We start from the raw sequence: 11,977 nt of genomic DNA, 5'->3' as shown, positions 1-11,977 counted from the left end.
CAAACAAACAAACAAACAGAAGTGACAGGCCGGTTGCGTCATGGCGCCACACTACTTAACATGTCGAACCCGACGTCACTCTGTCAACGACCTGCGGTCGAATTTGTTGATCGGCAGAAGGCCCCTGAATGTTAAAATCACCAGATATTCGAGCGTATATTTAGCCTGAAAATCCACCCTAGCCCTGTCCCATTGCATTGGTCTGGGCTCGGTGACTTGCGAACATCAGCCGATCCCTAACATCGCGCGCAGTGCAGACATGTTCGCCGTGGTTTTATGTTCGCGGTTTTCGCGGCGACCGTTTCACTGCGAACTTAAATCCATCGCAAACATTTTAGTCCAATACTGTAGCAGTATGTGACTATAGCGCTGCCGCCAATCTAAAACTACCGCGAACACGCCATTCTCGCCTCAGCGCGAAATAAAAACCAAGCGAACTTAAATGCATTTAATTTACAGTACTGGAGAAAACTGGTCGTATTGCTGCCGAATATGCCCTTTCAGAGCTCGCAGACTCGATCGTCAGGCGAGCTGTTTTCCTGCTGTACTGCGGTGCGCCGGCCTAACCGATGTTGACGGCGGTGTCAAGTTGTGATACTCAAGCTCAAGCGGTGTCAAGCTCAAGTTCTACTTACATAATGTCAACTTTTTTCAAAGAGTTCTTGAACTTTTGGTTCGACGTCCTCAGATTGATGAAACCATTGTCAACAACTTGATATTACCCATGACGCCCTTTATCGACGTCGTTCCCACGCAGAAGGGCTAGGCTGACGAAACATGATAGGTACACACCCCAGGAAGATTATTTCCCTAATAAGGTATGAGCCTCTGATGTCCGCCCACCAACGCCCACCATCTTTCATGGCAGATATAAGAAACGCTGAAAACAGGCCGTCCAGTCAGTTCCAGCCCAGAGAGTCGTTCGAACGGTAAGTAGAACACTTTTGTACGGTGGGGTCTCCGCGGGTTTCGGGCGCGCGGGCGGGGGACTTGCCGTATCTGTGTGCGACGTTCTCGTTTCTTAGTTGTTTGATACATGTCCATATGTTCCGCAAATATTTTCCCCAAAGACAGCTCAACTTTTGATCAGGAACTGATGAGAACAGGTTTAAACAATGGCACCGTGTACCGGAGATTGGAAAGCGGCGGAACCGTCTCACCATCTGTGAAACGCGCCGTCTCAAGTTTGTCCAGAGTGTATCAAAATGCATCCACAGAGACAAAATTCACAGGGATTGGTCTAACCAGATGGCTAAGAGGCAATGTTGTTAGTCGCCTCGTTGCCTTTATTTCTGTTCACTTTTGGGTCCCACCTTGCCAAGGGAAACTGGGGTGAGGCGGTCTCTCGAAATCGTCTGGGAGAGCTGAATTTTATGTTTGTTCAAACGGTAACGGTTCTTGCCGCTTTTCCAAGTGCAAAGCCAAAGTAGCACTGAAAGTGGATTGTATTTTGATCAAGTTTCAGGTTGCGACTCTTCTGATGGCCTTGAGCGAACACAGACGATATATAGTTCGATATGCACTACATATAGTCCGCCTGCCTTTGTTAACTTAAGATCACCGCATCCTGTCTGTCTTTCGCTCCAAATCAAACCAGCGGAAGAGCACAGTTCAATGTACCGGTGAAAATTTCTCTTGCTCTTTTTGACAAGCGCTACGGCATTTGCTCAGCTTTCTGTCTCTGAACGAATTAAACCACCCCCGGTAGCATTTCAAGTTGAATCAACAGCAATGAGCGAAATTCGCATTCTCTACCTCCTGGTCGTTTGGCAGGGTCACTTACTGCTGGACCACGCGTAATAAATCAGCTGCTGTGCTGCCATTAACGGCAATGTCACATTCGACGTGCGCGCATGGTCGTCCCACGATCGCAAACAGAAGGAAGGAAAGAGAAGAGAGGAAGAGAAACGTCAAGCATCCCGGTTGTCCTGAGTCAGTCGTTCACGTCTCGTACAAAATTCAGCTGTCTTGTTACCGAAAACGATGTGGTAGCGTGCTTAGTCCAGTGGTTAGCGATCTTGCCTCTGGAACTAGAAGCCCCGGCTTCGATCCCGGCTGTGTCGCTGACCTGACAGGCACGCTACCGGAAAGGGTCGCAGTCCTCAGGACGGGACGTTAAGCCGCGGTCCACTGTCGACACGTCAATTGTGCTTGTCGAAAAGAGCTAGGGGAATTTCCCTGGTACAATGACCTGTAAATACTGTACATAGCGTCTGTCTTCTCTGTCGCGACCAGTGGAAGATTGGCTCATCTGTTCATTGAGTTCATTTGAGCTAAACTGGTTTGAGATCACTATCCTTTTTCCTGTGTTAGATCCTTCATTGCGGTTGGTTCCGTCACATCCTGCATGTAAATTAAACGACAACAAAATTGTAGTACGGGTCGTTCGCTGATTTCGCGGTGCGTGCCTGCAAAGCTGGCGTGTTACGCCGAAAGGTGGTTATACTAAATATATAGATACAGATGCGGCCTACGGCGAACGTGACCGTGCCGTGAACCAACACTCCACTGGGCGTGCCGACAACTTTCGTCATGAAATTTGTCATTCAAAATCCTGTCTTAATTAAGGCATTCAAAGACCTGTGACAAATTTCATACTGGAAGTTGTCGTTACGCCCAGTAGAGTGTTTTTACTCCCCACCATGGTTTTACGTTAATAAGCTCATTCATAGCGCTACAATGCCTTTCCGGTGGGAGCAAATCTGATTAGAGTGGGTGACGCTGCGCGAACTGCGACTGACGTTAAGTTGCTGTTTCTGATTTTTTGAAGCTCTTGACGAGTATTTTGCTGTCTGAGTGCTACTTAAGCAGTCTTAGAACTAATTGTAGTGGACGCCACATGTCATATAGGGAACGTGGGATCTTCCCGACGGGAAATCATCCTGGAAATGTTCTGATAATTGTTACAGTTCTGACAGTTTTTTTACAAAGCGGCGAGGCGACACGGCCCTTAAGCCCCTGTCACACAGTCGACGCGCGTCGGCCATGTTTGTTAATCGCTAGAATGTCGCGCATGGCCAGTTTAAAAATCGAGAGTCTTTCTCACCTGGAAACCTACCCCATCCAATTGGACGGGGCCAGGTGACCGATCTGCTACTGATCTCCAAAACACCGAGAGCATTACTGCTGAAAATGCCAGGGGCATCAGCGAAGAACTCCGAGATGTTTAGGAAGGTTTTCATGTTTACACTTAAAAATGTATTTCAAGAGGATCATTTTCTATCATGTCAAGATATGACTAAGCTTTTTTGGAACGACAAATATGTCATAAAAGACAACATAAGACACAAAACAGGAAAAAATGTACTCCTAACCATATTTTGTGTATTTTCTTGATATGCATTGGTTATTTTTCGCTTTTGCAAACAGCCCGGCCGGGCCACGGATTGGTATTGAGACCGAAGCATAAGACTGCAAAAGCCAAAATGGTCACGGCGATGGAAATGTCGCCGGGGGCAGGTCATGACCGATGTCTTCGCGCCGCGAAGCATCGTATAAGAATTCCCAAATTGCTTTTCAGATTTCCTTTGGCGCACTTTTCATGTGATGAAATGAAAATGTGATGAAAGTGCTCCTCTCCTTAAGCATTAACACAACGAGCGTTTTAACGATGAGAAAAAACATTTGAAGACTGAAGCGTGCCAACCGCTGATGTGCCGTGCCGAACCGTGCCAACCATTAGCTGAAGAGCCTGTGGTGTGAGCAGAAAATGTAAAACAAAAAGTGTGACGTGAAGGTTGCTGTCCTCCAAAGTCTGGCGATCACTGTTAAGCTCTGGCGTACGTGACAATTTCAGGGGCATTTTCCTGGCAATAGCTTGAATTTTGAGGCGATTTCACTTCGGAAAAGTCAAGGTTTGCGCCTGAGCTAGCCAGAATCGTTACTACAAGTACGTACATTTCAGTGGCTTTAACAGATAAAGTGCATGAAAGCTGGGAGCTTTTAGCTTTATTAGGCACTATGACATTACACAACCCCAAATTTCTCGGAAAGCGTGAGATCTGAATCTGAAAATCGCTGGAAAGGTCTTAAGTTTCAAATCCCTAGCAGGACTCAAGTGAAAATGAGTAAATAGCTTTAGGAAATAGGCATTTTCTCTCAAATGGCACCGTAAAGCCAGAGTACACACAGATTTGATATGTGTGTGTACGAAGACACACACATATCAACCCACCTACCGACAAGAGTATAAGTCTATCCCGGTGCGAGTGGATCAAACCTTACAGCCCGGTGTAACGTAACCTGTACTTAACGTTCAAAGCGGACGTGGGCGGTAACCGGTTATGCGAAATGAACAAACAAAACCATGGAATATTCTGTTTCAACATTCCATAGCTCCGACTCATCTTTCCCGTCTGGTGTATGTACCTCACAGAACCCCTGGCGTCTTGCAGGGCTACAGGGAACGGCCATTACCTTAAACTGCCTTTCCGAAATTCCTCTGCATTGGGGGTGGCGAGAAAATGAGCTCCTGGCTCATACAGAATGCCTTGGAATAACAGGCTGTGTTTGTGGCTCCAGTTTATTGTTTAGCAATAAACTGGAAACGAAACATGTTTTTACAACATTCAAGCATATTTCAGTAAGTGTCGCCTCTGTAAACACATCCGTTTTGCACGTTAGGTACAAGCTACGCGTGTGACGTGAAGGCTGCTGTCCTCCAAAGACTGTAAGGTTTGATCCACTCACACATAACATTGCCTTAACAACACGTGTCGTGTTTCCAGTTACTCGACCAACCTTGAAAAAAAACTGCCGCTGACAAGAGATAGATTTTGATCTGACATCTAGATGATGAAGCAAAACAAAATTCCAAGTAGTCTTGAAAATTTGTATTTCACACTCTTACGACAGATTAAGACTTTGAACAGTTGATGAAAGAATATGTTTCAAACATTGTACTTCTTTGTTCAGTTTATTGATGTACTTGTGGTTGCACAATGTACATCTGTATAATTAAAATATGATGTTGAAAAACCAGTTTCCCGATGCGTTTCATATTTACACTGTTAAACTGTATTTATTGGATCACTTTGTCCGAAATCTATAGAAAAAAAAGAATTCCTTCGACACGAGAGGAAATTTTGAAGTACCTTTTCTGGACAGAAACGAAAAACAGAGAGAGAAAAATGAAACGCACAAGTGCCCTTCAATTGTCACAGTCTGACCTGACCTTTTCAATGGAATTCGGAAAGCAAAAGTCCGGTCCGTTTTAAGACAAAAATGTTCGGCTGAACGGGCAAATCTCAATACTGCTGTTCATTTGTTGTGCTCAGCTGTTGTGTTGGTTGTTATACCGTCTCTATAGATACAGATGCCGGTACAGATTGACTGACTGGTTAAGCCGTAAGACCTTTTAAACCGATCTTCTAAATTTCCTTTACTTTACATGTTGTTGTGTCCTGATCTCCGTAAGGATGAAGGCAGCAATTATCTAAGACAACATCAGTAAATATCATCAGGTTCATTAGTCCCACTGATTCGTGAAATCGGCAAAGTGATTCGGAAATCCCCAACCCTTTGAGTGGGTATTTCGTGACAGAGTAGCATGTTTGATGAATAGTCCACATAAGTACAATATACGCAGGCAGCTTGGAGGTCTAAAGCCCCTCGTGTGTGATCGGGAGCTCATGCTAGATCCTTTTATGTTTGGAATAGAAGACCCGTCACCTAGTGACCAGATTTGATTGATATATAACCCGTGGTTGTTACTGTGTGCGCACAGTACGGTACATCAGAACTGAAGCGTAGCACCGTGGCTACCGTTCAGTTTGAGTTTTATTTTTTATCGTCTATTTCACAGGGAATATAAACTTAAGTAACCACCTGTTTTGTTTATTCATTTAAGCATAGACTTACGTTTAAAAACAAGGACAGAGTCCCACACATCACTTGAAAACAGAAAACATTACAACAATATCCCCGATATATAATCCATCCTCATGAACCCTCTTCGTCCTGGGCTCGTCACTGCTTTTATACATAAACCGTGACTTAGCCAGCTCTTACAAAGCAGATGCACTACCAGTTTCATTACTTAAGTATGTTTCTAATTTCATACGGACCAAAGACACGACCTGTTGCCAATTTTCTCCCTAGAACTGTCGTTGACTAGAAATCGTAGCCACAAAATACTGTAGGAGCATCTTCACTAGATAGCTTACAGTCAGATGTGCAAAGGTTAGGTGTGACCGGTTGGTCAGTGTAACATATATCGGCTGCTGCCTCAACGCTACCAAGGGTGGTAGTATAGGTACAGAAACAGAAGCTGGTGTGTTACGTAGAAGGGCCGTTATACCGGCTATATAGATACAGATACAGAAAGCACACGTACGTGTACACGCACACGTTCGCGCTTGGTGTGTGCCCAAGGAGATTGTGAGTCGCAGTTTAACGACTTAAGACTTCTCGCAGGTTGTGCCTCTGGTGTCTTTGTTAAGAAGGCAGGCTCAAGCAACATAACCAAGACAACTCCAATGCTTAACGACGTGTAGAAATCTGGCACGAATCCAAACTTTAGTTGAGATGTACCTGAAGTCGTGACGTACGGGCAAATGTCTTTGTTGGCTTTGAAAGGTCCCCCTCCCCCCTCTCTCTCTTCGGCGTAACACACCAGCCTAAGACCAGTACGTGCTTTCAAGTTCATTTCACTTTGAAATGTTCTTCAGTTTTTCTATATATGCAGTATTGGATGGATCTGTTGAAGGACACAAACCTGTTCTGAAAATGTGCTATTATCGATCTCGCATTGTCCAGGATCAGTCTCCAGGTGAAGTTGTGAAGACAGCCCTTCCCATCGCTGGTGAAACGACACGTCCTCACATCGCGCATCAACATGTCTCGGTCCACGTCTGGCGTGTTCGTCCTGGCCCTCCTCGCCGTTGCCATGACGACGATGGTGGCGGGAAACAACATCTGTCGTGCGGCGAGGTTCACGACACAGATGACGGTGAACGGCCGGGTGAAGGACGTGGAGGCCGGAGAGTGCGTCGTGCGGGACAACTACCGCATACGGTGGGTCAACTTTGGTCGCTTTTTAAAAAATCAATTCATCAGAGCCTGATGTTACCATCGATTTACGAAGTAAGGCGGCTCAGTTGTTACTGTAGCAGCATCTCTTCACCCTAGGTCAGAAATATCCATGCTCGAGACAAGTATTGACTTCACTGACCCATTAGGAGAAGCAGGGGTTACAAAGGCTGCTCGGGAAATTCCCTACCCCATTTGTTGTTCATCTTACGCTCGTTCTCATTTAAATGTATACAATTTGTAACTTCCGTTACGTAAGACGTTTCTGACATTAAGATATGCCACATATAAGGTGCCAAACTTTCGTTTTGAAAAGCCAGAAAAGTTTTACGTCGCCATAAAAACGACAGTTTGGCACCTTATATGTGGCAAATCTTAATGTCAGGAACGTCTTACTTCAAGCGGTAACGGAGGTTACAAAATGTGTACATTTGAATGAGAACGAGCCCTTAATGAGTTGAACGTATTGGTATGGCACATACTATAAATTCAGAAATGTTCGCGGTGGTGTTATGTTCGCGGTTTTCACACCGCGAACTTAAAACCACCGCGAACATTTATTGCCCTCTACCCCCTTGTCTACTATTGTCTCAAACGCGAACTTAAAAAAAAGTGAATTTAAATGCATTTACAGAAGGTATAGTTTCTGAAAATCTACCGTACGAGATTGACTGGACTCCGTGAACTGCGAAAACTAACTGATTCCTAAAGATCGCACGCAGTGATCGAGGGGACAAGGGACATAGAATCTGTCGGTATCAAGATGTCAACAGAACACAGCTTAAACGTTACCACTCCCTTGAGTGACATTCTGAGGACTGTAGTTGTGAAATTGACTGGTAACATGACGCCCCCGCCAATACCCACCTGGGTGCCCAACAAATTTGCCTAAATGTACCTCTGACAATTACGCGAATGTACTGTAAGTTGATGAACTAGACCCATAAGATACATGAAGATTGAACGTCTTATTATTCTACAGCCGGGGACCCAAGTCCACGAGCTGCAATAAGGTATAGATGTTTTAAACTTCAGAACTTTTTTTAACTATCTCCTCGTAATTGATCGAGAGGACGTAGTGTATTGTTGGCGAAATTTCTTTTAGAGCTCGCAGACTTGTCGGGCAAGCTTCAAAGTTTCTTGCTGTGTGACGCTGGCTTAAAGAGATTTCAGAAAACAACTTGGTCCTTCCAAAATGTCAGACGCCGAATGACCCATAATAGAAGGCAGAGGCCTGAGAAACAGGCGAGTAAGTGAGTAGTAACGAATGCGTAGGTGGGAACGTATAGCCTTAGCCTTGTAAAGTTTTTGCTGTCATCAATCTACCTTGAAGCTTCCATGGGACGACAGCTGTTTGCCACCTTTCACTTTAGCGGTTGCAATCAGTGTCGGCGTAAAGGACGAGGGACATGGAATCTGTCGGTACTAAGACGTCGACAGAACACAGCTTAAACGTTACCACTCCCCTGAGTGACATTCTGAGGACTGTTGTTGTGAAGTTGACTGGTATTGGGATCGACAGTAACATTGCGCCCCCGCTTATACCCACCTGGGTGCCCAACGAATTTGCCTAAATGTACCTCTGACAATTACGCGAATGTACTGTAAGTTGATGAACTAGACCAATAAGATACATGAAGATTGAACGTCTTATTATTCTACTGCCCGGGATCCAAGTCCACGAGTTGCAATAAGATACAGATGTTTTAAACTTCAGAACTTCTTTGAACTATCCTCGTAATTGATTATTCAAAGATCTGCTGCAGTTGATAGACGAATTCAAGGAAGGCAGCATCCTATTAGAGAATGACCAATCTTTTAGAAAGACACGCGAGTTAAAGCCGACACAGCCCTTCGACGTAGAGAGGTAGAACAGAAATTTAATAACGCTTGGGTATTCAGTACCATGGACATTGCTGCTAACGTTGGCTAGAAGGAACACTGGTCAATGTATATGGACTTTGCAATTTTTCCGTACACTTGAAAAAATCATCGATAGAGAAAATGTGTCGATTGCATCTTGACTGCTTTGCCTTAGTTTTACTCTTCCTCTTTTGACAAGCAACGGCACTGACTATGTAATTAAGACATGGAAAAGAATACTGATGCTTAAGAGCTAGAAACAGCCATTATTGAAAACATTCACCAGGGACAAGTTGGTCCTTTTCTTTTTCACAAACAACTGTGTTCTTTAGAGTCTCTCCTCACATATCGCAGTACTTAACGGCTTAGAGGCGTGTTAAACACAGGAATGTATCAAATCATCAAAGCCTCAGTCACCTTTGGGGTCTGATTTCTAAGAAATAGGACTACGTAGGACGTCGTTTACATAACAGCACTCGCTGACACCCATTAATGCTTTCAACTCAAATCACCCAACCTTCGTCACATCAAACCTTCGTCACATCAAGGCTTAATGGGGGGGGGGGGGGTCATTCCTGAAGGTGAGAGGGTCTTGATGGTGTCATAAGAAAGTATCACCATTCCGTACCCTCCATATTTCATCTTATTTTACGTAGGAAGCTATCGTATCACAAGATTTATTTTTGGTCCGCGTCTTCTTGATGAAAAACAACTTTAAGGCTTTTAAACCCTACGCAAATGCTAATGTGCAATTATCTTATAACCTTTGTCGGGGTATCTTGTAGCATTTCAAAGGTTACAACATATACTTGCTTCGAACAGTTGGCATCATTTTTAAAATAAAATACGGCTGTTCCATTTTGTCAATGTAGATAGGGGTTACGGCGTAATTTCTGAGAAACATTGCAAACACAAGTTTCAGTTTGATGACAAGTATCCCAATCAATACAGACATTGCGAAAGTATTTTGTATACAGATGCTGACATTTCTTCGGACAGACGACCCTCTAGTAGATTCGTGGATTTTTGGTTCATGTGCCAGCCCAAGGCATTGCCTTATCGATCTTCCGGTATGATTTTACTACATTGTCATATAGCAGCTTTGACTTTGACACAAACTGCATTCCGAAGGATTCGTCTTTTGTGTCGAAATTTTAAGGTTTTTAGTACCTCATGCGACTTGCTTTTATGTGACACCTGGCACCAGGCCCCTGTCTTTGTTTAAGAGTTAAAATAAAATTTAATCCTAGACATTCAAATATTCTATTTCTTCTCTTTTCAGGCCCAAGTTTAGCGGATATGACGCAAGCAGGGAAGATTTCCTCCAGAACAGCTTCCGGGTCACCGACCAGGAGTGCTGCTGCAGAGTGAGCCAGCACATCCTGAGAACCGTGCGCTTCGGCTCCACCCACATCAAGTACAAGGACATTCTCAGCTGCAGCTGCCAGCCCTGCTGATCTCGTTCCCGCACTCATCTCGTTCCCGAGATAATTTCAGATAATAGCGGATGTACGGATTTACCTTGATTTTTATTTGACATGTTGCAGCGCTTCCTATTCCTTTTGAACGGTGCATTCTCTGTGGTGTGCGGAGGACAGGCCTGCAAATGCTGCAAAAAGACGTCCAGAATCTGTTGAAGGCTAAGTTAAATCCGTACATTCGCTTTGGGATTAGTTCCCAGACACAAAGGACGTCAAGCCTCATGACGAGGTCGACAGAGGCCTTTTCCACACAATGAAGTTATGATTGTGGCGAACACTGGTTACCCTTTGCAAATTGAGCTTTATTATCCTATACATTAATCCTTTGAACTGTGACAACTGAAATATACTACACAACATAATGTTCGTTACACAGACCTTCTCATGGATCCCATTGCATGCTGGGAAAGCCGGGGAACTATGGGTAACGTAGCGGGGTAAACAACACCATTACCATGACAACATCATTACCATGGCGACAGAAACCGGACGAGCACATATCGCATGATCCTCGAATGCGTCGCTATGGTCATGATGTTGTTTGCCCCATATGTTACCTATAGTTCCTAGTTTATGCCAGCATGCAACGAGATCCATGAAACAGTCTACTAGTATTCACCACACGTTTCTGTAATGGAATGGGCCTCTTATTGTCGCCACGATCGGCTTTCTGACGCAAGATGTGAAGAACAAATAATTCTGCCAGGATACAATTGCAGAAGATTTGGCCATACTCGAGACAAACTTAATCAGGACATCATTCTATACCTCATCACGTGTCAATCTGCAATATTGTCATTTTATATTGCTATACTTTCATGTACAAGTTTCACGTGCGCATGAGTTGTTGGTGACACATTCACCAATCCACGGTTACTCGTCACAGATAAAAAAAAATAGATGTCTATCAAAGCGAGTAATTGTGATATATTCACGTCTCTTGCTTTAGCAAGCGTACAGATGGAATCACATGTCACTAATATCATTACCATGTTATGACTTCATGTTCATGTTCAAGCTGTTAAAAACGCTTAGGATGTAGCTACGAAAATATTGCAGACCTTCTGTGCCTTTGTCATAAATGCTAATTCGCCATATATATATATATATATATATATATATATATACACTATTAACAATGCAATTTGAACTCAGTTCCTTCAGCATGCTGGGTAATCTATTTCCCTTATGGCCACTGGAAGCAGGCATTCCTGGTGTTCTTGGTTTAGAATTGAAATGACGTATTTTGGACACTATTCTGATATGGTTGGCTTTCTGGACTACAGCATACTCGGACTGTACTCGCTAAGCCAGTATGTTTGGCGCAGTCTCTGGCCTTTTATTTATACGGACTGTCGCCCAGAGTTTGGCTGCTAGAGTGAGGAAAACTATGGATGTAATGTTATATTATATACAGATACGTCGGACTCAGGATACAATAAAGATTAACAAAATGACTAACCGCTCTGTTGTATTGTCTCTTTCTTCCCATTTAATACATCAAAGCAATATCAATCAATGGACAGTTCCAAACAACAACAATAAACTATAAGAGTTATCGATGACTGCTCATTATAGTCACTGTATTGATATGTCGTCATGAT

General features: G+C 43.9%; 1 protein-coding gene across 1 annotated transcript; it reads left to right on the top strand.

The window, feature by feature from the left end:
* Positions 1 to 6,760: 6,760 nt before the first annotated feature.
* Positions 6,761 to 11,834, top strand: LOC136423150 (uncharacterized). The gene is made up of 2 exons (XM_066411198.1): positions 6,761 to 7,014; positions 10,175 to 11,834. Exons 1-2 carry the CDS (start codon positions 6,836 to 6,838, stop codon positions 10,347 to 10,349), a joined length of 354 nt encoding a protein of 117 aa, XP_066267295.1. The 5' UTR covers positions 6,761 to 6,835; the 3' UTR covers positions 10,350 to 11,834.
* The last annotated feature ends 143 nt before the right edge of the window (positions 11,835 to 11,977 follow it).

Source organism: Branchiostoma lanceolatum, chromosome 17, assembly GCF_035083965.1.
Source record: "Branchiostoma lanceolatum isolate klBraLanc5 chromosome 17, klBraLanc5.hap2, whole genome shotgun sequence".
Taxonomy (NCBI): domain Eukaryota; kingdom Metazoa; phylum Chordata; class Leptocardii; order Amphioxiformes; family Branchiostomatidae; genus Branchiostoma; species Branchiostoma lanceolatum.
Note: the sequence above shows the minus strand (reverse complement) of the source record. Positions and strands in the feature narration are given on the sequence as shown.

Coding starts and splice junctions, on each gene's coding strand:
- LOC136423150 (XM_066411198.1), top strand. CDS start 6,836: ATGTCTCGGTCCACGTCTGGCGTGTTCGTCCTGGCCCTCCTCGCCGTT. Junction 7,015..10,174: donor CGGGACAACTACCGCATACG/GTGGGTCAACTT, acceptor TTCTCTTTTCAG/GCCCAAGTTTAGCGGATATG.